General features: G+C 39.9%; 5 protein-coding genes across 7 annotated transcripts in view; 4 read left to right on the top strand and 1 right to left on the bottom strand.

The window, feature by feature from the left end:
* The window catches only part of pip4k2aa (phosphatidylinositol-5-phosphate 4-kinase, type II, alpha a), a 28,394-nt gene extending 25,509 nt beyond the window's left edge, over positions 1-2,885 (bottom strand). For 2 of the 3 annotated variants that reach the window (XM_085172800.1, XM_085172801.1), the window contains exon 1: positions 1,819-2,885. In XM_085172800.1, coding sequence (XP_085028926.1) covers positions 1,819-1,959 — 141 coding nt within the window. In that variant the 5' untranslated portion in view covers positions 1,960-2,885. The remainder of the gene's footprint in view (positions 1-1,818) is intronic. The other variant, XM_085172802.1, reaches the window with a different exon arrangement.
* A 1,315-nt stretch (positions 2,886-4,200) lies between these two features.
* Positions 4,201-14,263, top strand: armc3 (armadillo repeat containing 3). The gene is made up of 20 exons (XM_085173207.1): positions 4,201-4,326; positions 4,522-4,577; positions 5,453-5,570; positions 5,808-5,933; positions 6,177-6,245; positions 6,478-6,653; positions 7,226-7,420; positions 7,541-7,724; positions 7,842-7,992; positions 8,079-8,189; positions 8,978-9,227; positions 9,417-9,553; positions 9,819-9,987; positions 10,123-10,226; positions 11,167-11,250; positions 11,793-11,876; positions 12,005-12,043; positions 12,549-12,713; positions 13,001-13,163; positions 13,367-14,263. The coding sequence occupies exons 2-20, from the start codon at positions 4,530-4,532 to the stop codon at positions 13,571-13,573; spliced, it is 2,580 nt and encodes an 859-aa protein (XP_085029333.1). The 5' UTR covers positions 4,201-4,326; positions 4,522-4,529; the 3' UTR covers positions 13,574-14,263.
* Positions 14,264-15,441: 1,178 nt separating this feature from the next.
* msrb2 (methionine sulfoxide reductase B2) lies at positions 15,442-18,179 on the top strand. Its single transcript, XM_085173202.1, has 5 exons — positions 15,442-15,860; positions 16,295-16,392; positions 16,860-16,936; positions 17,108-17,255; positions 17,402-18,179. The coding sequence occupies exons 1-5, from the start codon at positions 15,746-15,748 to the stop codon at positions 17,531-17,533; spliced, it is 570 nt and encodes a 189-aa protein (XP_085029328.1). The 5' UTR covers positions 15,442-15,745; the 3' UTR covers positions 17,534-18,179.
* Positions 18,180-18,304: 125 nt separating this feature from the next.
* c8g (complement component 8, gamma polypeptide) lies at positions 18,305-23,105 on the top strand. Its single transcript, XM_085173201.1, has 7 exons — positions 18,305-18,595; positions 19,507-19,652; positions 20,103-20,173; positions 20,250-20,357; positions 20,474-20,578; positions 20,911-20,946; positions 22,968-23,105. The coding sequence occupies exons 1-7, from the start codon at positions 18,413-18,415 to the stop codon at positions 22,985-22,987; spliced, it is 669 nt and encodes a 222-aa protein (XP_085029327.1). The 5' UTR covers positions 18,305-18,412; the 3' UTR covers positions 22,988-23,105.
* Positions 23,106-24,164: 1,059 nt separating this feature from the next.
* On the top strand, positions 24,165-25,693 carry LOC146511274 (lipocalin-like). The gene is made up of 6 exons (XM_085173204.1): positions 24,165-24,336; positions 24,500-24,639; positions 24,749-24,828; positions 24,915-25,028; positions 25,118-25,219; positions 25,303-25,693. Exons 1-6 carry the CDS (start codon positions 24,241-24,243, stop codon positions 25,320-25,322), a joined length of 552 nt encoding a protein of 183 aa, XP_085029330.1. The 5' UTR covers positions 24,165-24,240; the 3' UTR covers positions 25,323-25,693.
* The last annotated feature ends 411 nt before the right edge of the window (positions 25,694-26,104 follow it).

Raw genomic sequence — 26,104 nt, 5'->3', positions numbered from 1 at the left:
TAGCCTAAGGCATAACAAGGGAATGTGCTGACGACTCCAGTGCACTGTTGAGCAATCTGAGTACAGTTTGAACATGTATTCAATGATTCTTCAAACTCTAGGTTTTTATGGTTACAAGGCACTGACCCATAATGTTTCAGCAGATAGTTGACACAGCACAAAAGTAGACACCTGAATCCGATAAATGATTATGATATAATCCTAGCTTTGACATGCAAGGACAAACACAAAAACCAACAAATGATTTTCTCTTAAATTTACTGATGTGACGGAAAAAAAAAAAAATCCATGACATAACCACAAAATTCTATTGAAGGGTTTTAAGAGCTTGGTGGCCATCTAGCTGATACAATTGCTTACATCATATCTGATAAGCAAAACCAGTAAAGTGAGGACAAATGGCATATATTTATATACATTTATCTTTCGTAGGCACTTCAATGACATTGAAAAAGAGAATGACTAATTTGTAGTGCCTAGCTTCACAGAGGTAAAACTCTTGTGTTTCTTACTTTGAGCCTTCAGGCTTAACATTAACCAAAGCCAGGTGACTGTGATCCATCTACAGACTACAGCTTAGATCTTTAGCTGCCTTGGCATCATGTATGTCAGACTATTCTAAGGTTCTGTAATCCACACTAAACTGCCACAATGACCCCTACTCCAAAAAATCAAATGCTGCGGAGTAAAAAAATAAATTGTAACACATTCCCATGAAGACTTTCCCCTCAATCTGCCCACAGTGCTGCAAGTATGTCAAATATCCACCAAATACTCCTCAACCTGCCTCAAACTGACATAGAGATATGGACAAAAACAAATTAGACTATGATCACTGCTGAAAAAGTCATTAGTGAAAATAAATGTCTGGCTATTAATAAAACAAAGTGCATCATTTTAAACGAAATAATTTAAGAACAAATAGGTGATTTATTACATTAAAAAAAAAGGTAAACATTTTTTTTCTCGTTTGTCAAAAGGAAAAGAGATGTCATTAGAAGACACTCCATTCATTCTTAGTTAATTTGCTACCATGCACATTCTTATTGTTGTTTATATATATATATTTATATATATGGCTAGCTCATTTAGCTATACCTTGGAAATCAGTTGTCCTCAATCAGTCTGGTGCCAAAAGATTGCCCTACAGTTATAACTCTGCTATAATTACGATTTTAAAAACTGGGCAAAAATCAAGGATAAGCTATATACTACAACTGTAACAAAAAGGGAGCTATCATCTATGTGTAGCCTAAATCTTTTTGCAAAACACTTCTCACAGGTATAATACTTGTGATTTGGTGCCAGAAATATTTGCATGTCCTCTGTCTGCCAAGTTGTGTGCTTTTTCCAACATCTGAGAAGTGGCCAAGTGCAGCAATTATTCAGCAAAGGAAGAGAAAGACAGCAGAGATAAGCTGTCTTGCATGGGAAGATCTGCTCTCTCATGACACAGAGCCCTAGGAGCTTATCCTACATGTGCACAACAGGAAGCCAAAGCGAGTTCACCGCACACGAACACACGCGCGCATGCATGCATCAAAACCACGGCCTAATAAGATCCACGACATTACTATTGCAACTACAAAAAGCTCACTAAAGCAAACATTACTAATGGATTGCGCTAATTGAAGCCAGTCCTGTATTTACGGTGACAGTTCAGTGAACCGCTGGACAGCTGTCACCTCGTATTTTTACTCAGCTGCAGTAACACAAAAGCTGATATCTGACAGCAAGTGAGCCTTAATGTGGAACATCAAAAGATCGAGGGAGACATAACCGTAGATCATCACAGTGACAGTGGACGGTCTGACTCACCGAGTGGTTGACTCCCCACATAACCACGCTGAGCAGAGGGTCGCTGGCACGGAAGAGCTTCACTTTTTGGGCAACGAAGTGTTTTTTCTTGGTCTTGGTTTTGCTCGCAATGGATGCGGCAATGCTGCTCGCCGAAGCCATCTTTAAGAAAACTGGCTGGTTTATTGCAGACTGTGCGATAATCCCGACAGCGTGTCTTCCCTTGAAGCTGGCACAGCGGCCACCAGCTCACGGTTCAGCAGTGTCAGTACTATTCATTTAGCCATCCCAGCAAACCAAGGTGCCCCGATTCTTTTCTTCATCTAAAGTCCCACAGAGCTCGGCTGTCGCTGTGGCCCTAGCTCGAAAGAAACTAACGTGAGGAAATACGAAGCGTTTAGCCTAATACTGCTTGCTCTTCTTCACTTAACCGTCATACGCTTCTCCGCCAGCCCACATCATAAGTCACTACTCTTCCTTCTTTAACTCTCGACTGGAGCTCTCTGCACCTCCTGCGATGTATAGTCTCACCGAGGTAGCGTTAGCATAGCCGAGAATAGCTTGTTAGCTAGCAAACATCAAAGCTAAATTTCGTAAAAACAGTAAACGTACGGAGGATGAACAATTGTTAAGCCCCGGTGGCAAATGACCCACAGAACACGCGCTTGTTTTTTTAAATTTAAAAAAATAGCACATTAGAGATGCTGAAGGGTAGCTAGACGCTTAGAACTACCAGCTAACATGAGCCTCCCCGACCTTCTCTAACCAAATGACGGCAAGAAGCAGAAGCGGACTCCGTTCACCAGCTATCTAGCCTGCAAGCTAACTACTGCCATTAGCCAGCTGCTCGGCGACTAGCGAGCGGCTCAGCCCTCTTCCTACGCGTTTGTACTTAGTCCACAGAGATGACAGGGCGTGTATCCTGTGATGTCTTTGCCCGGTTTAAATGAAAACATTGAGGAGCAAATATTTCGACGTTACAAGAATATCAACGTTTGGTCCACTCCCGCAGCGTTGATGTTCATGTGCGCTGCAACTGACAGCTCGGCGGATGGGAGGTGACGGGCTGAGCTTTGCAGTGTCTCCTGTTCTGATTCGCTGCTACTCCTGCCCTCCACTACCGGGCCCATGATACCTTTCTGTTGTATTTTAATAGCGCAAGAGCTTTTCTATATTAGTCTATATTTGGCATTTGGATTTACCCTTCTTGTCAGCAACAAAAATGTTATAACTGAATGAAAACTATGCACTTTTTCAGCGAGGCTGCCCTACATGACTGTTTTCTTCACCCACCCCCGTTTTTTGCAGCCTCTATAATAGTAATGGATTAGCAGAGACGTGCACCATCCAAGTCAATCCCTACTTGGTGTAGATCTGTAGATACGATTATATATATATATATATATATATATATATATATATATATATATATATATATATATATATATATATATATATATATATATCCACACCATCAGAGATAATGTCTTTGGAGGTCATTTGGTCTTCTGGTGCATACTATGCTGTTTCCACTGGCACAATGCTGTGTCAGTGCCTCTGTAAAAGCAGGAGGCTTCAATGTGCTGATGCGGTATAGAGCTCATTTGTTTTATGGCTCACCCTTCACGGCAGCGCATTTCTTTTCATATTGACTGAGCTCTATTTATATTGAATAAAAATATATGTTTGACATATATATATATATACACATGCTTTCTTCCAAACTTCAGTGTAATTTAATGAACAGATTCACGGACATCTGAAGAGCTTTCCAAATCTTAGTAGTTCTCAAAAGTAAACTACACAGTTAATTAGAAAACAGCACATAACCTTTAGTTGTCTGGTTCACCCCTCCATAGGTCATGCAAGTTGTGTTTTCAATAAATAAAATAATGTAATAGACACTTATACATCTAATTGCCAGACTGTTCTGTTGTCCTTTAAAGATTTATACCCCAATCCATTGAGCCATTGTTCATTTTACATGCACTTTTTGATGGCTACTGACACATTTGCTACAATGTCCCAATGATGATTTTAGTGGTATTATTCACAACCCCTTCACCTGACCTCACACTCACTCAACATAAACTTGTGCCCCCCTCGTTGTTACCCAGGATTTATTCTACCAGTTTGTGAAAATCTGTGTGTGATATGTTCACAAACACACAAACAACATAGCTAATACCTGCCAGTAGCATTGCCTTTTTTGTGTCTCTCAGCATTTCCTTCATGGACTATACTGTTTGTTTGTTTTTTTCTTTTTACTTTACTTGGATAAATAACCACCGAATAAGTCCCGATTACATAAATACATTGTCAGTGTTTCCGAAGTAAACTACTAAGACAATAGGAGCCATAACTTTTTGCAACAGGTTAAAATAACGATTGTTTAGACCATTATTTAGTTCCACATGGCACCCGTTGCCTGGCAACGTTGCGTCAACCTCCTTTTCCAAAACACAGTACGGTGAGGTTATTGTTGTCGGTTTAAAACCTCGAAGTTGCCTCTTGGTCTGGAAAGAAAACGTAAGTCGTGGTTCATTTTTGAGATAGTAATTAGAGAGCTTGCCATATGCCTGTTTTGTAAGCTTAATCTGTCGACAGTGCTACTGAGGAGTGGCATAGTAGCATAACTAGCTAGCTAGCTTTATGGGTTCACAGAGTTGAACGCATTGAACCGTTATTGGACAGCTATCTCTCATCAATATTGCTCCTCTTTAGGCCATAATATGGGAAAGAAGTCGAGGAACGAGAGGGAAACGCCAATCAAGGAAACGGTAAGTGACGAATGTTTCTTTAGGTGAGGCAAAACCTAATTAATGCATTTTTGAACCTTTGACAAGGTTTAATTCATGTCCACTGAAACACATCCATACCATGAACACAACCTACTGTACATCCCGGGAACATATCAATTAGAAAGCATGCACAACTCTCTGATTGGAACTACTACTATGGAACTTGATTCATTGGGGCTTGGCATCAAAGGTCATTAAGATTGATATACAAGCAGGTATTTGTGTCAACAAATCATGATTATTCTAACTACACAAAAAAAAATGAATGAAATTTGAATTTGCTTTAGTACATATCAAATGCTCTGATTGACACATCAAAAGCATTGACTGATAGTAAATATTATATTTGCGAGGAGGTAAGAATGATCAGTTTCATGCGTGGTGAAACATCCCCTTTACCAGTGGATAATAACACTAACACTAACTAACTTCAGACACTAACAGTCTGAAGAAAGCTAAAGAGGGAGTGTGAAACTCAAAGGGAAAAAATAGATGTCATGCTCAAAAGTGTGTCCATTTGCCACTACAATAAAAAAAAGTCTTTGACTTCATTCTAGATGATGAAGTTTTCTGATGTTCTGATGATAAAAATAAACATGTACTTTGAAATTGTGGCTTGGTCTTTAGTAGGCCTTGGGCACAAAATTGTTTGAAAACGGCATCAGGATATCATATGCATGTACATGTTCTCAGGTTGTTGCCTGTTGTTACATGCTGGGCATTGAGATATGTCCTGTCTCATTGTCCTAGAAGTATGAAAGTCAAAACGACAGACCTGACTTTATACATGTTCTATATTTCAGTTATTTATTTTATATTTTGCAAACACTCCTTCTCCCTGTTGACTCTCACAGTTTGAGCCGCTACCCCTTGAGAGCAAAGCCCCAGCAACAGTAGTGCTGCTGTTGAACTCCCCAGAGGAGGACATTTTAATCAAAGCGTGTGAAGCGATCCAGACATTTGCAGAGAAAGGTATGGTAGGGTACCCACCGCTAACCCTTCCACATATTATTGATTGTTTTTATTTCTATGGGCAACCTTGCAGCTGAATAGCAGAAAATCCTATCTTAATTTTGCTTTCAGGCTGATGTTTTGTAATGGTGTATTTTTTTGATATGCATTTTTTTAAATCCAGAAATTGCAACATTTGCAATTCACTTCATCTCCATCTGCCTAATTTTCCTGTTCATTGTCTCCCCCTGTTGTTAGGAGATGAGAACAAGGTTTCTCTGCTGGGACTTGGGGCATTAGCGCCTCTCTGCCAACTCATTACTCACAACAACAAGCTGGTCAGACGCAATGCCTTCATGGCCTTGGGCATCATGGCCACCAATGGTGCGTCAGACCAGTTACGTCATTGATGCAGATTCGACTGCAGTGGACTGGGTAGCTTACAAGCTCATGCGACAGTCTTGATTCTACAAATGACCCTTTAGTTTACCGGCCATCTATGTGTTAGTCAGGAATTTGTATCTGTTAATCTACCAGATGTTGGATTCCCTGTTCTGGTGATTTAACAATAGCAGGGTGCTAGCCTTACTGAGTAACTGAGTAGTGTCTCTTGTTTAAATCTGAAAGGTGATGTAAAGACTGCGTTGAAAAAATTAGATGCCATTCCATCAATTATTGAAAAACTATCACTCGAAGGTGAGTAATAGATATTAGAAGATTAAGATGTATTTGGATCACTAAAGCAAACAGTGTCACTTTGTATAAGTTGCATACAATCAAAATAGAGCACACGTGTTTACTTATGGCAGTATTTCTGTGATCAATTATTATTTATATTTTTATAAATAATATATCTTTATATCTTATATCTTTATATCTTATTTATTTTCATTTCTTTTCATATAATCAAATTCCATTTTTGTTCAAGATGATACAGTTGTCCACGAGTTTGCAACACTGTGCCTGGCTTCTCTGTCAGAGGATTTCCTCTGTAAGGCCCAGATCTTTGACAACAAGGGGCTGCCAACTCTAATTCAGCTGCTGTCTAGTTCTGACCCAGATGTCAAGAAGAATTCACTAGAGACCATCTCCAACCTAGTACAGGTGACCCCAAAGTCATCAGGCTTTAGGATGTAATTTTATGTAAAAATCATAAGGATTTTCACTGTGAAAAATGAACGTGATGTTTTATAGTCCTAAAAGACAATAAAGTTGTCTTCACATATTTACTGAACCCCTGAACTTTTCTAGATATAACGTGACAGGGGTACATGTGACAGTGCAGATGTTTAATGCTGTAGAATGTGTTTAACTTGTCAGCTCTGCAAGGGAAAGTATTTATTATGTCCAATTTCATCTATGTGATAATAGTGCAGGTAATAACTCTGGTGTCAGTGGTCACACTGTGTTCTGCCTCCCTCCTGCTCTACTAAGGCAGCACTGCTGCCAAACCTAAAGTATTTCTTAGTAATGAGAATGCAGTTAATGCGAACTGTTTCCTGCTGTGCGCTATGTGTGAGAAAGAGCAAATTCACAAAGTCCTGACCTATTTCTCCCAACATTTACAGATTTCATGAGTGAAAACAGCTTCAAATTTGCTCCTAGGATTGTTAAAAAAAATGCTTTCAACATTTCTGTGAACCTTTTGCAACCTTTGCTGTTTTGTCCCCATGAAGGACTACAAAAGCCGACTGGTGGTACATGAATTAGGTGGGATCCCTCCACTTCTGCAGCTCTTAAATTCGGAATTCCCTGTCATTCAGCATTTGGCTTTAAAGACGTTGCAACATGTCACTACTGACAGAGATGCAAACAGGACCTTCAGGGACAAGCAGGGATTTGAGAAGCTTATGGGTATCCTGAATAATGTGGTAGGTATATGGTTTAGGTAACATATGTCTTTATTCTGCTGGTTTGTGTTAATAAGAATAAAATAATAGAGAATCCTTTAAAATCTGTGTCCTCTGGACCTATCTTTTTATTTCTCACAGAACTTCAGTGACCTACATGCTGAGGCCTTACATGTCCTGGCTAACTGCTTGAGTGACAGTGAAAGTGTCCAACTCATTCACAAGAGTGGAGGACTGACCAAGTTGATGGAATTTGTCCTCACTCCCAGTGTGCCTGAAATCCGGTCAGGTGTTATTAAATGCATCACCAGGGTGGCTCAGAGCTGTAAGCACAGAAGGCAATTAGAGACAACAGATTTCTTTCAACTTTCCCAAATAATTTACTCCTTTTTATTTATTCTGTTATGTGTGTGTGTATGTGGGTGCTTGCCTGTGTGTTTAGCTGAGAGCTGCAAAGTGCTTCAAGAGCAGGATGTGGAGACGGTTCTGGTTGAGCTTCTGTCCTTGGAGAACATTGGTGTGATAACATCTGCCTGTCAGGCTGTGGCTGCCTTGACCTTTCACCTAAACAGCAAAGAACGCTTCAGAGAACTTGGAACGTACATCTTCACCAAGCCACCCTGAGATTAGGTGCAGTCAGCACAACAAAGTGTAATTGAGTTGGATTCCTTTGTGTTTCAGGTTGTATCAGTGTCCTGGTTCAACTGCTGAGCAGGGAGAGTTTGGCACTGAGAGAGGCGGCAACCCAGGCCCTCTCCAACTTCACTCATAACAGCGAGTCAAATGCCTTGTGAGTAACGGAGGATTTTGATGTCTTACCTATACCTCATTATTTTTGTACAGATATATGCCCTTTTTTTAACAATTCAAAATGTATGGAATTATGTATAAAAACATCTACAAAGAACAAGGCAGTTTAAAGACACAGAATGAGGCATATGAGACAATTTGTATGATAAGTTACTTGGTAATATTTATTTGTCAGACATCCAGTACACACTGTCTGGTTCATATTGATCATTCAGATGTGCTAGGACACCCCTGTCCCCAAGAAGACAAAGTATTGGTGACCTGGGCAAATCACACTTCAACCCTTGGCCCAAATAATCCCAAACATCTCTCAGAAAAGGAAGAAGTCCTGAAAATTCCCATAATGCATGCACATAAGTGCCCGTTTTTGTCTTTTATGTCCAGCATAAAGCATCCAAATATGATTTTTTTGTAAACTTCTAGACCCTTTCAGTTGTTTTCCCATTATTAGCTACATAAAATCTATAAAATCTGAATGACTTCAGGGATTTAAAGATGTGTGTTCTACTCCGGACTAGAATGCTGTCCTCCCCTTTTTTCATAAAAACGAGACACGGAATCTCTTTACTTCTTTTCCATTGTCTTCTCCACTCTTGTCTTATACATTTTTTTTTTTTTCCAGACAAGTTGAACTTCGAACTCTCGAACCCACGCATTGTATGCTTGGAAATAATATGCTTTAACAACGTATAAATTTGTAAAACTACAGTAATTGTCAGCCGTCTAACTTTTCATTAAACCTCCCTCCCTGTTTATTGTGTTTTCCAGTGAAGTGTATGAGGAAGGTGGCGACAAGCTCCTCGTCCAGCAGCTGTATCAAAGCTGTCCAAAGATAGTGGCCAATTCTGCTGCCACACTTTGCAACATGGCAGAACATGAGATCATCCGCTGTAGCATCTTGTCACATGGAGCCATACAGGCTCTGTTGGAACCCTTGAAATCTACAGTTACACAAGTCCTGGTAAACACTGCACGTTGCCTGGCAGTGCTGGCCAGTGATGAAGAAGCTAGGACGGAGGTTGGTGTTTATGTGACTTCAGAATGCTGGCTTTTTCTCATGTTCAGTAATAATAAATAACGATCATTGTTTTTAATCATTGCTGTAAACTTTACTCAAGACAGCAGGATTATTGTAAACAGCATTCGGTTTCACTTTGTGATACTACATTTGAAATTCTTTCACTAAATAACTAATACTCAACCCAAGCTAGTCAGAGTTGGAGGTCTTCAGCTTCTGGTCAGTCTACTGCAGTCTCACTCCAAGGAGGTGCTGCACAGTGCATGCTTGGCAGTGAATATCTGTGCCAGTGATGAGCCAACTGCTGTGGAGATGTGCAAATTTGGGTAAGACGTGATAGATAACACTGTCATTAGAGCATGACTGATGTGTCCCCAAATAAATGACTGGCAAGTAAAATAAATGCAATATCTGCATAGATATTGCTTAATGTGATCCCCTAAATAACCAACAGATGGCAGTGCAAGACAATATTAGACGTGACTACATGTGCCTACATTTGTCCATTTTTATATTTATTAGTAATGACAGAATATTTTTCTTTTCTTTCTTTCTTTTGGTCTATGCTTGTTGTTTCTATCTGTGTCTCAGAGCCCTGGAAATACTTCAGGAAATCAACCAATCAAAGACTCGTAGGAACAGTTTCAGTGAGTTGGCTGTGAACAGCCTACTTAACTCCAACTTGTCTTTTAAATACAGCCTGACAAGTTCTTTGGCCTCCACTGACATCATCACCTGCGGCTTCTATGATGCGGGAAAGGTATGTTGTCAGAAGTCCTTTCAAGAACTTTTTAATGCAATCTTATTAACATAGCATTAGTTGGTTGTTGTTTTTTTGAATGCAACATGACTTTTCACATAATAATTAAATTGCAACTCTTGTGTTTTCCCTCAGGCTCGCCCTGGTCAGAGGATGCTGACTTTAGAGGAACTGTCCAAGCAACCGGTTAACCAGCGGCAAGCCATTATTTTTGTCAACAAAGCAACAGTATTGCCAGGGTATGAATCTAATATTAGAGTATGGTTTGATAGTTTAAAAGGAGAAATATAAACTACATTATTTTAATGCTTGTGCTTAAAAGACACCAATTGTTTTAAGAAGCATGCTTTATTATTACCCTTTTTTTTAGTTTAGATAGATGTTTCGAGGACAAATGGAAGGTATACTGTACGTAATAGCCCTCTAAACAGTTACAGCTGACTCCTCCCACCTGGTAATAAAAGTAAATTAACCAGAACAATCACAGAAATTGACTGGGACCATTAGGTTCCTGCACTAGAAGTCACAACATGTTGTTTGCTCAGAAAATTTATTGTGGCTGTAAGATTACAATCACCCTCCCCTTCTCTGCTCCAGTCCTGTGCTCTATTCTTCCTTCGTTCCCTTTCCTCCTCCCATTCTCCCCCACTATGCCTGTAGCATAATTAGTGTGGCAGTGTACGCTAGCCCTTCTTTAGGGTGGCGACACACTCAGAGGGCTTCTTGTGATTCAAATAATGGACTTCTAAGCTTGCACCCAAAATCACAAATGTGCAAAAGCGCAAAGCGACATGCAATACACATGCGTGTTCACTGAGCCACATAACGCATGCACGCAATGAAAAAACACACCTTAGATGTTTAAGGCTGTATATGCATGCACTGTTTAATGCTTTCAGCATTTTCACAAATTAACTTTGGAAAAGAGAGCAGTACCCCCTCAGGGTACCTCTGTTCACCCCTTCACCCCTCCCAGACCCCCATTCCACCAGCATGAATTTACACGCAACACTTCAGGCATTCTTAAACAGCCTGTTATGTAACTGATTCCTGGTCTCATCCATAGCTTCTGCATGAGCCAAATTTCAAAGCAAAAGGCCTCACGATTGAATTTATTTTCTGACTTATTCTTCTGTGTTCCTATAAACCAATTAACTGATTTTTTTTTTTCGTTAGTAGGGAGACAGTAGATGTGCCAGAAGAGACGCAGAACAAGCCATCAGAGTCAGACGGCAGAGTCAGAGGAGAGCGTAAAACACCAAAGTGAGTGTGTTTGCTAAGTAGTACAACAAGTAATACCACTAACATCAGAGGTTCTGGAGACAAAAATCTTTTTTGTCCAAACCCTTTTTGGCCACAGCTATGATTATTATTGTTATTATGATGATTATTATACAATGACACTCTTTTTGACACATGCTAAACAGGAAGTTGTGCCAAAAACAATGACATTTCAAGACAATATTAAAAGATGCTACCTTTTCCTACATAAAAAATGTAGCTACATAAATGCTGCATGCTAAACAAATCATGGAGAGAGGCAGAATATCAAACAAAAATCCAGAAAAAAATAATTTCATACAAGTTATAAATTGATTTGCAAGTTATTGAGTGAAATAAATATTATATCCCCAAGACAAACCTGATTTAGTTCTTGGCAATGTCCCTTAAGCCCAAGTTTTCCTGTAGCCTTTGCAGAAAAACAGTCACAAAGAGTAATGGTTCCACAATATATGTGCAAAGATTTATAAAATACAGTGCTGTGTGTTCATATAAACCATTTTGTTGATGTCCTTTGGTTGCAGGGTGACAGTAGATGTGCCAGAAGAAACACAGAGCAAGCCATCAGAGTCAGAAAGCAGAGTTAAAGGAGACCGTAAGACACCAAAGTGAGTGTGCTTGTTAATGTGGAGGCTCAACATAAGCATAAGGTCATAAAGGTGGAATTTTAAGTAGTGATTTTCTTTCCTTGTAAGATACTGACAGAATTCTTTTCTAATTTACTCTCTTTTTACAGGAAGAAGAAGGAAGAGGAACAGAAAGATTATGGCCTCATGTACTGTATTATTATTATTATTATCATTATTATTATTATTATTATTATTATTAATATTACTACTACTAAAGTTTGTGTGTGTTCAAATACATTATGGAAACTGTCTAAACATTTTAGAGATGAGAACAATCTCTGACGCATGCTAAACACAATATAGTGCCAAAAACATTGACATTTAAAAAAATATTGAAAGATCTTGCGTTTTATAATATATTATAAAAAAAAAAAATCATGGCCCATAGTGATAATGATTAGATCTTGTAATGATATGTTCTCTTCATTATATGTATATAAAATCAGATAACATGAAGGAGATCGTTAGACACTAAAAAGAGTGTGCCTGTTAATATGAAGGATGAGCATAAAGCAGTGTCACTAACATTGATCCTGTGATGTGAAATGTGTGATAGAGTTCACAAAGGGGGAATATTAAGTAGTGATTTTCTTTCTTATTTTAAGGCACTGACTCCCCTGATTTCTTTTCTAATTTATTGTGTTTCTTCAGGAAGAAGAAGGAAGAAAAACAGAAAGATTATGTCCAGCCTGAGTCTCCTGTAGAGAAACCACAGGGAATGATGGAGGATGTCTCATTGCAGATTCTAATAAAAATTGCCAAAGAATGCATCTTTCCACTGAATGATGAAAAAGAGCAGTGTGAATCCTTAGCCAGGTAACGTATTCATGCAGAAACTGGCATGCAAAGAGAGAGCGAAGTAACTTATCAGCAGCTATTGTTTAAAACAAATCTCTGGAGTTATGGAAACACATTGAAATGACATTTACACACCAACTCTTAAAATGTCAGGAGAGCTGACTAAAAATGACAGCAGTGGTATGCAATGCAGACACTCTGCTAACACATTGAAATACAATACCCTGAGAGATCAGAATGGAAAACAAAGACTTTATTTTAAAGGTTTCTGCATTTTCTTTGTTTGGGTTTGCTCTTATTTTCAGGCTGGTGAGCGAAGCCATGGGGGGAGCAGTGGAGAAGGAAAAGATGCACGAGTTTTCTTGGATTCTGCACCTCAGTGAGCTGAAGATTCAACTTCAGTCTAATGTTATTCCCATTGGTTTCATCAAAAAGGGAATCTACTATCACAGGGCACTCCTGTTCAAGGTACAGATTCTTTACCCGCATGGTAGCATTAGCATGATGCTACCATGCTACCATGCTACCATCATCATCTTTCCTAATATTTTTTATTTCTGACTAACATGTTTTGACATCCCAATTTAAGCTCTGTCTCTTTAAGGTCTTCTCCATAATATTTGTTCCCCAGCCTATTTCTCAGTCTGACATTCTTCTGTCTCCTCTTTTAGTCACTGGCTGATTGCATTGGACTGAGCTGCACACTTGTTAGGGGAGACTACAACCGTGCTTGGAATGAGGTTCTCCTTTTCAGTAGAAATTCCTCCAACAAGCTGCACTCTTCACAGCCCTGCCGCTACATAGTAGACCTTGTGCACCAACCTGGAAACCTGTTTCCAGTCAATAGCCCAGCTGCAGTCCAATATCAAACTATATAATCAGTACTGTATTGTTTAAATACCACAGAAGGTAACGCTTTGACATCATATTTTGTCTGATGTGCATCAACCGATTTATATGTAATGTGTGTTTATGTGTACATGATGGCGGACCTCATCAGTTGACTATTTTTTTTTTCTACATATGCATAAGGAAAGCAAAATCTTGCCTATTGTGGTGTTTCTCTATTAATCACAGTGATTCAACCTTTGTACTTCAGCATGGGTCCAACATGGTGAAGCAATGTTTTTGCCAATGTGCAAGCTGTAGTTGTTTAGAAAGTTAATGCTTCAGCTAGAGAACTGAAAATATCTCTTACAGCTTCATTCCACCATCACCAGCCTAGAGCTTTGGATCCATGCTTTCATGTTTTTGAACCTACCAGAAAGATGTTAGTAGAAATTTATACTCACCAGACCAGACATCGTTTTTCCAATCTTATAATTGTCCAATTTTGGTGAGCCTGTGTGAACTGTAGACGTACATTCCTGTTCTGCAACTGGTCTGGTCATCTGCTCCTGTATCCCAGCTGCTCCAGGGTCTGAAGTGTTTTGTATTCAGATATGCTCTTCTGCATGCCTTGGCTGTATGAGTGGGCATTTGACTTACTGTTACCTTCCTATCAGCTTGAAGCAGTCTGGTCATTCTCCTCTGACCTCTGGCATCATAAAGCATTTTCACCCAGAGAACTGCTGCACACTGGATATTTTCTTTGTTTGTGTTATTGTCTGTAAACACTAGAGATGGTTTTTGGGGAAAATCCCAGTAGATCAGCAATTTCTGAAATACTCATACCAGCCCATCTAGCACCAACAACTAGGGCAAGATTTAGGCACTTAAATCACATTTCTTCTTTTCTTTCTTCTTTCTTATGCTCAATTTGAACTTCAGCAGGTTGTTTTGATCACGTATAAATGCGCTGAGTAGCTACCATCTGATAACTCATTAGATTTTTGCCTTAAGGAACAGTTGAACAGGTTGGCTCAAGTTGGGAGTTTGCCTTGTAATCGGAAGGTTGCCAGTTCGAGCCCCGGCTTGGACAGTCTCGGTCGTTGTGTCCTTGGGTAAGACACTTCACACGTTGCCTACTGGTGGTGGTCAGAGGGCCCGGTGGTGCCAGTGTCCGGCAGCCTCGCCTCTGTCAGTGCGCCCCAGGGTGCCTGTGGCTACAATGTAGCTTGCCATCACCAATGTGTGGATGACTGGATGTTTAAAGCGCTTTGGGGTCCTTAGGGACTAGTAAAGCACTATACAAGTACAGACAATTTATTATTATTAACAATTAGTATTCAATAGACACTTGCAAAGATGGTTGTGAACAGCAGATAGATGTGGGAATCCCACCAGTACTAAGAAGAAATGGCACAACTGACATCACAAACTAAGACTGAAGGAACAACTGGAGCAGATGTGAAAGGAAAAGGCTAAAGTAGTCACAGTGGAAATGGAAACACTGAGTGTTGTAATCCCAAAACCGGAAGAGTAGCTCCAACAGATTCCATACACAACATCAGAGGTCTTTGTGCCGAAGAGTGCAGTCCAGGAGCAACCACGATATTGTGCAGAAACTTCAAAGTCCCCTCAAGTGGACCCGAGCCTGAGGATTGTATTTATACCTCCTCTCAGGGGATGAGGTGGAGATTTTATATACATGTGTATATGGACTTTGTGTAATAGACTGGCAAATAGCCAATATTAGCTATTAACTAAAGCAAAGCATACAGGAGCAGGTTAAATAAATAACAATAAATGCTAGAGAAATCCTTTCATGTTTCATGTCTCTAAAATAATTAAATAAATAAATATGGCTTACCTATTTGAATGTCATATTTTTTAAATCAACAAATATCTCTGTATCAGTCTTAAAAAATCTAAAATCTAATCTTAGATTTTTTTTATTTTAAATTTTTGATCCATATGCGCACTCCCATTCAGCAGCGCTTACTGCGCTATTTGCACAGTGCTGGCAATAAAATACGACTGAACTCCCTCCACTTTGACCTTTGTAGCTTCAGTTGTGTTTTGTGACCGTGTAACCCCGCTAACAGCCCGGATAAGCCGAGCGAGGACCAGCCCAAACTCGCCGCGGCGTGAAAAATCTCGATGGGGCAAGTTCGCTTGGCTGCACTGAAAGCTGCACTTTAGTCGCACTTGACTCCACTGGAGCAAACATGTCTCGTTTCGTCCGCCGGATTGTCGCTGTTGCCTCTCAACACGCCACAGCCAGAGCTGCAGAGTTACCGAGGAGGTTCCCCGGCATAATCCGTCCCGTGTCCACATCTCAAGGTACCGTGTGCGAACTTCTGATTTATATCAGCGCTGTACTTGAGCTACAGCTCCCTGCACCTGCACCATCATGCACGAATGTTTACTATTAGAGGTTCTACATCTCTGTTTGAAAGAGTATTTCAGAAGTTAAGTGGAAATTCTTCGAGATTAGGATGTTTATATTTTAGTCTTAGTCATTCTTTAAGAATATATTTCCAAGCAGCCTCACTTTCTCAGCTTTAAAGATTTCAGAGTCTGTATTATTAATGGTAATGTGCTCAGATAAGAAAATGCATGAATTAAAGGAAACTCTGCCCCAAATGTGGTTTTAATGATTCACTGTCTCACACACACACACACACACACACACACACACACACACGCACACGCACAAAACATGCGGTTTGTTTTAAATATGCATATCTAAAATGTGTGACCTTTGCTCTGTGCAGGCCTGCAGTCCCTCACACGTTACAGTGAGACTACAGACTGGCATAAAAAACTGACCCCAGAGCAGTATGTAGTCACCAGAGAGAAAGGAACTGAGGAGGTGAGTCCAGTGTATGAAAAAAACAAAAAACAAAATGTAATATATATATATATATATATATATATATATATATATATATATATATATGTAACCTAATACCAAAGAAGCTTTATGTTCAGAATTAATAAGTGGAAGGTTACACGTGCACATAAGCACACCAGCACTTATCTTACTTTCTCAGAGTGACATACATTATCTCGTCAACAGCAGCACATTCTCAGGTGGACTTTGACCTGCACTGTATCACAACGACACACTTTTACTACATTATGAATTAAATACAGTCCGAAAAATGAAACGCAGAGATATTTCAGCTTGTTATAACAGGACTAAGGACAAGTCGTTGTTTTGCACTTGCAAAAGAACACACAGGTAGTAAAATGAGCTGTATTTCTGCTCCTTACATTGTGATCTGGTGTGTGTGTGTGTGTGTGTGTGTGTGTGTGTGTATTTGTGGATGTTCTTAGCCCTTTAGTGGGATCTACCTGAACCATTTTGAAATGGGGATGTATCACTGTGTCTGCTGTGATGCTCCACTCTTCAGGTAATACATCTAACCAATAAAGGGGTATGCACATTTTCTGGACTGGACCATAATCTTTTATTAAAACTCTGAAAAATGAGGGCTTACTGGTATAAGATGATTTTGCTGTTTGCTCAGTTTTTTAAAAAAATCAGCAGATGTTTACTAAATTCTTCCCTCCTCTCTTCATAGCTCCGAGGCTAAGTACAACTCCGGGACAGGCTGGCCAGCATTCAATGAGGCTCACGGGACATGGGAGGGTGATGAAAGCCACACCTCCATCATTCGGCGCCCTGACAACAGCCTGGGCAGCCCTGGGACAGAAGTCCTTTGTAAAAATGTGAGTTGTGCTAGGAACCAAAAGAAGCCAAGGTTTCATTCAGTTTAGCTGTGATACTTGTTGTTTGTGCTATAAAGCAGAGGTTAAAGTAAAAAAATGTGCACAAACCTCTGACTTTTTTGTGTTTGTGTATCTGGGTCACACAGTGCGATGCCCACCTTGGCCACGTGTTTGATGATGGACCAGACCCAACAGGACAGCGCTTCTGCATCAACAGCGTTGCCCTCACATTTAAAACCAGAGAAAACGACAAACCTGATGAGGATGAGTGTAACTGATGAACTTAATCAAAACATTAAAAAAACAGGACCAGTTTAAAGAACTTCCCTTTTGATTTTTGTGGGGGGTTTTTTTAAGGGAAAAGCTATCTGATGTGCAGTGGGATGAATTGTGGGTTAAACTGGAAGTGAATTGAAACCAGTTTTATATTGCATATATTAATGGATGTATGGACTGGAGAGATGTCTACACAGGACAGGACTACAGGACTCACAGTAAATCATTTTTCTGCTCCAATAATCTTTTTTCTGTTCTCTCCTGGTCACTGGTGTTTTTACTGTTTACTAATGTTTAAGTATTTTGCCTTAACTGTCATCTGAATGAAGGTCTTCTCATATGAGCCACTTAGAACATATGTGTAGGATATGGGAACCCATTAATGCCACATTTTAAAAAAAGTGTTTTTAACAGCATATGTTTAGCATATTTTCATATCTGGAAAAAACAGTCAAAAAATTGTTGTTCTGCAGGATTGCAAAAACATTGCTGTGTTTTTGGTTTGTAATCTGAAGTTGCGTGTACATATCCAACTGAATTGATGGCAATCACGCAAACGTGACCGATCCTTTTTTTTTTCCAATAAATTCACGTCTAAATCCAGCGCTGTGCTGCGATGACCCCCGATGTTTGCCCGTAATTTATTGCTGCCTCTTGTTGTCCAGATGTTGTCATCTCTACCATGAAGTTAATATTTAACTCAGCAGGCCATCCTCTGTTTCACACTGTTTGTCTCTGGGTCTCTGTTTGTTTAACCATATCTTCTGGGTATATGTGTTGCAAGTTGAGTAAAGCAGAAAGAGAACAGCTGAAGGGAGAAACAGAGCAGGGTGGACAGAAAACCTATAAAACAAAAACAAGAATTGTTTGTCAGTGATACAATGGCTGGACTATGGCGTTGCATACTTGTCGTGGTGATGTTGATGTGCGTGTACCTCTGGGATTCTGCTGAGGCTGTAGGTGGAGCTAAGAGTCGACCCCGACCCCAAAGACGACCTCCCAAGAAGCCAAAGATCACACCTATTGACCTGACCCAACCCGAACAAGACATAGACATAGAAAGGGTAAGAAATAAGATAAAGAAGCGGAATATTTTCACTACTGCTGCATTGGGCCCTGGCTGCTCAATTCAATTCAGTTTATATAGTGCCAAATAACATCAGCAGTACTTTATCTTTTTCTTTTTTTAAGTTAATCTTTTTAACCTTCTGCTGAAGACAGTGAGATTCATGAAAAGCTGCACTGCCAAGAGACCGACTGTTTCCAGGCAGTTGCAGACATCGCCAACACAGCAGACAGCTCTGTGTGCTGTTATTTTACCTCTGAACACTGTTTTTTTGATTGTTGTACCGTGTCATAGTATGATAATATACAAATAGGACTGCAGAAGAATCTGTGGAAACTATGTGAAAGTAACTTAATGGTGGATGAGTCAATATAAACATAAGAAAATAGCCAGAAAGCTATTTTATTGCTTTGATTAGATCATGACACACACACACGCATATACACACAAAAGCGCTCTCTCCCACTGGTCTAAGAATAATCCAACAAGTTTTTGTCCTTATATTCTATGTGGAATCGAAGTATTCAGAGACTTGAACACGTCAAAGGCCAGTTCTGAGAAGCCTTTATTCTTCAAACTTTCGATCACCGTGAAAGCTCTGATTTTCATGGATTACTGTGGGGGCTGCTGATGCAGGCAAACTTGCATAATTGTGTCAATATTGTGTTTGAGGCAATGAGGGAATTTTTCTGTGCAGGTGAATGGATATGAAGGTGATAGAGCAGGGCATTTAAAAGAAATGTTTTGTTTTTGTTTTGACATGGGAACATTTTTGGAATTTTGATTTCAGTGGGATGGGATGAATTAGAATAATCCGATAAGACTATTTTTTTTGTCTATGACAAACTGATTGATTTTGAGATATTTTGAAATCTTGTTTTTTCCTTTCTCTGATTGCGTGTGTCCTAGATGCTGGGAACATGGTACCTGCTTAATACTGCCTCCAAATGCTCTTACCTGTTAAATCACGGGACCAAGGTGGAGCCAACAGTAATCACCATTACTCGTACCGCTACCTCTAATGAAACGCTGTCTGTTAGCACCAAAACAAGGCAGTGAGTACAGCTGCACATATGGCTGATTTCTTCTGTATGTTCTTTGCTTTCTTTCTATTTTTTTGGCAGCAGAGGGAGCCAATGTCTTGAATCCCTCATTCCATTCTTATTGATATTATTTCTTGCCATGTGTTTAATGTTATTTATTCATCTTCAAAAACAGGAAAGATGAGGTAGAACAGTTAAATCCGTCAGCTTTTCTGCTAACTCTTTTTTGGCCAAACTGACCTAGAAGTATAATATCCCATTTAAATGGAAAAAATGTGGCTTGTGTTGTTTTTGGAGAGCATTCTATGAAAGCTTTTGTTGTTGTATGAGTGCTATGAAATCTTTCTGGCCTCAACAGAGAAAAAACAAGTTTTATTGATTAATTTGTCATGCACTGTCTGAAAAGTACAAAGTCTTCTCTTCTCTTCTCTTCTCTTCTCTTCTCTTCTCTTCTCTTCTCAGCAATCACCAGTGTTGGGAGATATTACAAGTCTATCATCTAACATCAGTCCCAGGAAGACTGACACTGAAAGGTCAGTTTTGTTTCTTAGTGTCCCAGAATAAAGCAGGATCCTTTGTGTACTTTGCTCTCTGTTCTCTTTATACCAGGATCTCCCCCTGAGCAGAATATTGAGATAGTGATTGGGGATACAGACTACAATTCCTATGCCATCATGTACTTCCAGAAACAGGGCAAGATCACAATGAAACTCTATGGTAGGTTCCTCCCTTACTTTTTTTTAGGTACTTTATATTGAGCAGCACAGCAAAGTTGATGCTTTATTACTTTGGTAAATATGTTAAAGGGTTTTTGTGTTGTGCTGTGTTCGCAGGGAAGTCTGTGGACAATCTGTCAGAGCCGCTGCTAACCAAGTTTGAAGAGCTTGCTGCAAAACAGAATTTGCAGCGGGCCTACCACTTCCCCTTCCCCACCTACAGTATGGCTAATTTTACACTTATCATACAGAATACTAATAGCAATCTTATTTCATGTAAGCTGGCATTTTGAAACACATGATGACTGCATAGCTAGACAAGCTCTGGATCTCTGATAGCTAGATTAACCAAATGAATATACCGTGTTACGTTTGAGAACACAATCCAAATATTTTCTGAACACAGTGCATTACAAAATAACACAACAACACACTACATATGTAGTAAATGACTGGTCAGAGTAAGTCACACTACTACCAGCCATATGTTCCTATATAGTAAAAGCTCCCCAGATGGCTAAATAATGGCATGTGAATTTATTTTTGCTTTCCAGGTCATTGCGGTGATGTGGATCGAGATCATGTAATCAGTAAGTTACATGCTGTTTTTTTCTTTTTAAACATTTTTTAAAAGTATTAACTTAAGTGACGTGTGTACATAAAACCGATCCCCTAAAAAGAAAGGGTGATAATGTTTAGATTTGTCACAAGCAAAAAGCACAAGCATGCCACTGAGCCAAACTTATATTATTTTTCAGGTTTTTACTTACTGGTGTAGTATGCAGGCCTAGTGCTGACAAGTACATCCACGAGTAATTGCATTGCATTTCCCTGGCAAAGCGCTCATGACTTATTTCCTAGCATTTTCTCCCATGTACTGTAAGAAGCTTCACTGATTCAGTGCAATATAATAAATAATATTAACAAATTGTATTTATGCAGATTTTTTCTTAACAACATGTTTTACATAAAGAACCGCAAACAAGAATTAGTGGCACCCCAAATGAGCTGCAGCTTTGCGCTGTGATTGTGGCTCACGGCACTTTTTCCTCACATGTTACTAGAGGAAAAAAACACACTCGTCTCAATCTATTTGTGTTACCTGGTTAATATGTTCTTTATAGTTTTCTCTGTATTATCTAAGCTAAGCAGTATGTTATGAAAAAAAAAACAAGTTATTGACTTAAAAAATGTAATTAAGCCAAAGGCAATAACCAGTGTGCAAAACAAAATGAGGAGAATAATTCAGATCCCCTTTGGGCAGTAACTTAAATGTTAATATGTACAATGTTTAATTTAAATAAATGAACAGTTTAAATGTGTTAAATACCGAAGCACAGCAACAGTGTACATTTCATTTAGGTTAAAGCTCTCGTCTAGTTTCCTGCAGTGTGATTTGATTTGAATAGCTGATGAGGATTCTTGAAAAATGTTGTGAAAGCTAAAATCACCATGTGATAACAGTACTTGCTCACTCGGTGAGTACCTCCCTACTGACCTCCTCAGAATCACGTGATTTTTGTGTACAGTAACTTTGGGAAATTTAATGAGGTCATACAACCTGAAACTGAGTTTGACATTTTTGATCCCTCATAAGTACAGCAGACAGATGTGACATTTTCAATGCTAAAATGCACATTTGAGCTCTGTTAAAAACTGCAAATAAATCAGTTTTGCATACTCTAAAGTCAAATAATAATAATGGATTGCATTTTATATAGCGCTTTTCGGGGCCCTCAAGGCGCTGTACAATTCCACTATTCATTCACACACTGGTGGAGGCAAGCTACAGTTGCTACACCTGGGGCAGACTGACAGAAGCAAGGCTTCCATATCGTGCCATCGGCCCCTCTGGCCATCACCAGTAGGTGGTAGGTGAAGTGTCTTGCCCAAGGACACAACGACCGAGACTATCCGAGCCGGGGCTCGAACCGGCAACCTTCCGGTTACAAGACGAACTGCCAACTCTTTGAGCCACGATCAAGATTTTGACTGAGGCCCCAGTCAAAATCTTGTTTTTGCTCAGATGCGCTTTTATTTTATGAGACAAATGAGTTAAATGGCAAAATATCACCAGTTAAATGTCTATACTGTAGATTAACAGAAGCATAAAGATTCTTCACACCATGTGGGATATGTAGCTGGTCAAAGCAAGTTATAATCATGGCTAGAGCGTGGTATCAAACATGTGGGTAAAATGGTACATGTCATGTGATTCTACTAGTTTTGACCAACCTATGTGGTGAAGTGACCATTCGAAATGGAGTCAAAATGCACTTTTTGATCATCTTGCATATTTTGTACAAAAAAGATTTGACAGCTATAAGTAGGAAGATATCACAGAGTGTTTCTAAGCGGGAGACCCACTGTTGAATAACAGTATGACTTTTTTTTTTTTTTTTAAATGGCATCATGTATCACTTGGGGGAAAAAAAGAAAAAGAAAAGTGAGCCAGACCTTCTCAGAAACAGTGCTGACTTTTGTTCCTGCAGGCTGTGCTCCTGCAGTCAGTTTTTAAAACGTTGTCAACACGTTATCTAACTTCCACTGCCTGCTGAAAAACACCATCACAGTTTCTCTGTAATTTAACCTGGCATTCCTTGTTTAACAGATTGTGTTCCCACATGCTGAAGAGGTGGAGCTGAGGGACGATGGAGAGCAACGGTTTTGAATTCACCAAAGACTGAATTAGGGCCCTAACATTAAATGTCCTCAGCCACACATTGAATAAAAGGACATAAGATTCAAATCAAGCTGTTGTTGAATGCTTTTAATTGTCCTTATTTGCTGTTTGCTAATCCTGTGGTGAGATGGAAGTGTCAAAATGTGTTTTTTTCCCCCCGAGATTTACCATTGAGAGGCGAATGTGCGTTTTTGTTTTGTGCTTGAGGATGCAAAAATTGGATGAGGGGGCCAGGAATGGAGATAATAAGGCCCAGATGTCACAAGGGTGGTTACAAAACTCACCAAAAGTGCCTCTTACCACTTTCCCTCGCTCCAACCAGCACCTCTCTCTGTGTGTGTGTGTGTGTGTCCCTGTTTGTGTGGATGTGTGAGTGTTTCATAACCAGCTGATTACAAGTCTGTGCTCGTCTGGTCTCATAACAGAGGAGAGGTTTGATAAGTCATCGGTACATGTCAGCAAAAATAAAGAATTCACAGCTAATCAGCACTTTATGTAACAGGCAAATGATACAATACACAGAAACAAAGTCAACGGGGGATTTGTTGTAACATAAATGCAATATTTAAATTTAAACACGTCAATAGTGCATGCTCCAACTCCCTGGTAGTTACAAAACTCACAGGTTCTCACCGAAATTCTGCATGCACCAAAGGTTTTATGAAAGAAAGAAAGAAAGAAAGAAAGAAAGAAAGAAAGAAACCAGTACAATGATGTGAGTCAGTGCTCAGAGGCTGCAAGGAACAATCAAGCCACTGTATGTAACACTGGCAAAGTTATTTATGAGAATGATTTTTATTATTTTTTTCACCATGAAGTTCTTAAAAATCCCTGACCATGCAGGAAATACTGGATGCCAATGGTTTATCATATCCAGAAAAATGGAAAACACACTGATTTTATACATGTGACATTTTGGCCAGGCATGCTTGGACACGAATGTTTAAACCCCATCCCTTCTACCCCTGTGTCCTGGCTCTATTCACACGTGCCAGTTGTGTAACAGCCGTGATTCGCGTGAGGGTTTTTGTAATGGTGTAGCGAACAGCAGGATTGTGGGGAGGGGGAGTGGGGAGGAGACAGAATAGGGGTAGGGCAGTACCCTGCAGCAAATATAAGAAGCCTCCACTTGCTCCTTCCCATCAAACCGCCTTGACACTCCTGATCACTCCTTGCTGCCGAAGCACTGACAGAAGAAGCCATGAGGAGCACACTGCTGAGGATGCTGGCCGCCCTGGTGTGCGTGCTGGCTGCATGTGCAGATGTCATGCCCGTAAAAGACTTCAACCTGGAGAAGGTAACAAATACACATTTAAAAAGAAAGAAAGAAGTTATTTGCGTCTGTCTTTGGGTTGTTGCACAGACAAAAACAACCCCTCACTTTTAGAAAGCAGAGGGGAAGCAGTAATGCAGGTAGGGTTTAGATAACCTCTTTTTAAACAGTGTTTGCTTTCTTACAGGTGGCGGGCAAGTGGTACATGGTTGGCTTTGCTACAAATGCTCAGTGGTTTGTGAACCACAAAGCAACCATGAAGATGGGGACTGCTTTCTTAACTCCTACTGATGTAGGAGATCTGGACCTCTCTTACTCCAACCTGAAGTGAGTATAATTGTGCTTTCAAAATAAGATAAAATAAAATAAATTAAATGGCAATGATTGTCTTTTTTAGGGAGGATATCTAAACTGGTCATTTTTTCCCCCATTTAAGTACTGATGGCTCCTGCTGGAGAATGACTCACCTGGCTAAGAAAACAGACACTCCTGGACGTTTCACCTTCCACAGCCAAAGTAAGTAGAGACGCCTTTAACACTGCCCCAAAAACTGACATATATTTAAATACTTAGATTTAACAGGATTTCTGTGACCCCCCCAGCTTGGAACAATGACAACGACATGCGCATTGTTGACGTCGTTTACGATGAGTATGCCCTGGTCCACACCATCAAGACAAAGAATGGGGTGTCCGAGGTCCTCAACAAGCTTTACAGTGAGTTTGTCTTACCAAAATAAGAGTAGCTTTCTAATGCTCTCCAGGATTTGCTCATTCTTGAAGAGCGCCGTCATTTTTCATTGTAGGTCGCACTCCCGACACCAGCGCTGTCCTGCAGGAGAAATTCTCGCAGTTCTCTTTGGAGACTGGTATCCTCGCTGAGAACATTGTTATGCTGCCCAAGAATGGTAAGTTAACAGTATCAACAATGTAACTGATTCTGTGAGCGAGGCAGACCTTTGCTCACCAGCCTCTCTAATATGCGTTACAGGTGAGTGTCCCGACGCCTGACGAGCCCAAATCTTCCATCTCAGCAGCATCCCCCACCACATTCGTCCAACCCCTCTCCCCCCCACAGTCATGACGGATTCACAAAGCTACACCCTGGGACAATGAACCTCAAGCATTTCACTGTTTTCTGCTGCACACCAAAGACCAACCCTGATCCTAGTTGAGCTCTCATACTTGTCAACATGCACATTAACATGGGGCATCAGAGTGTAACAATAAAGGCCTGCTTGTAAGAAAAAAAGGGACCGAAGTACACGGAAATATTATAAGTTGTCTTTTGTAACTGCTGATTTCTTTTGCAGACTTTTTTTTCCCGTTTTCCAACCTCAAAGCTAATAAAGCTGTTAAAAAAGTGTCTGATTTCACAATAATTTCATGTGTGTGTGTTTTGTGAAGGTTTTTTTGGAAGCTACGTGAATATTTTAACACACACTGCTCCCTATCAGCTCGCTGTCAGGCATGCGAGAGTGTGTTGGATACTTTACCACATTACATTAGGACACAGTCCTTGTCAAAGGGTTTAAGGATGAGTTGCAGTTATGCAAATATGCAGCTGCGTATGTTACAGGCAGCGATTCAATCGACAGACATAATGAAATGAAGATTATAATAACACAAACTGATTATGGGGCAGCTATATTGCTATTTAGTTCTGGATCATGGCAACAGTAATAACAACGACAAGACAATGCCTCGGTTCAAAGGTGTGGGCAGACAAACAAACACAAAGTAATCAGAATTATTTAATTACCAGGCACGCAGGCCAAATCCCTCCTGATGGA

The sequence above is a fragment of the Neolamprologus multifasciatus genome, chromosome 9 (genome assembly GCF_963576455.1).
Source record: "Neolamprologus multifasciatus chromosome 9, fNeoMul1.2, whole genome shotgun sequence".
In the NCBI taxonomy this organism is placed as follows: Eukaryota; Metazoa; Chordata; class Actinopteri; order Cichliformes; family Cichlidae; genus Neolamprologus; species Neolamprologus multifasciatus.
Note: the sequence above shows the minus strand (reverse complement) of the source record. Positions and strands in the feature narration are given on the sequence as shown.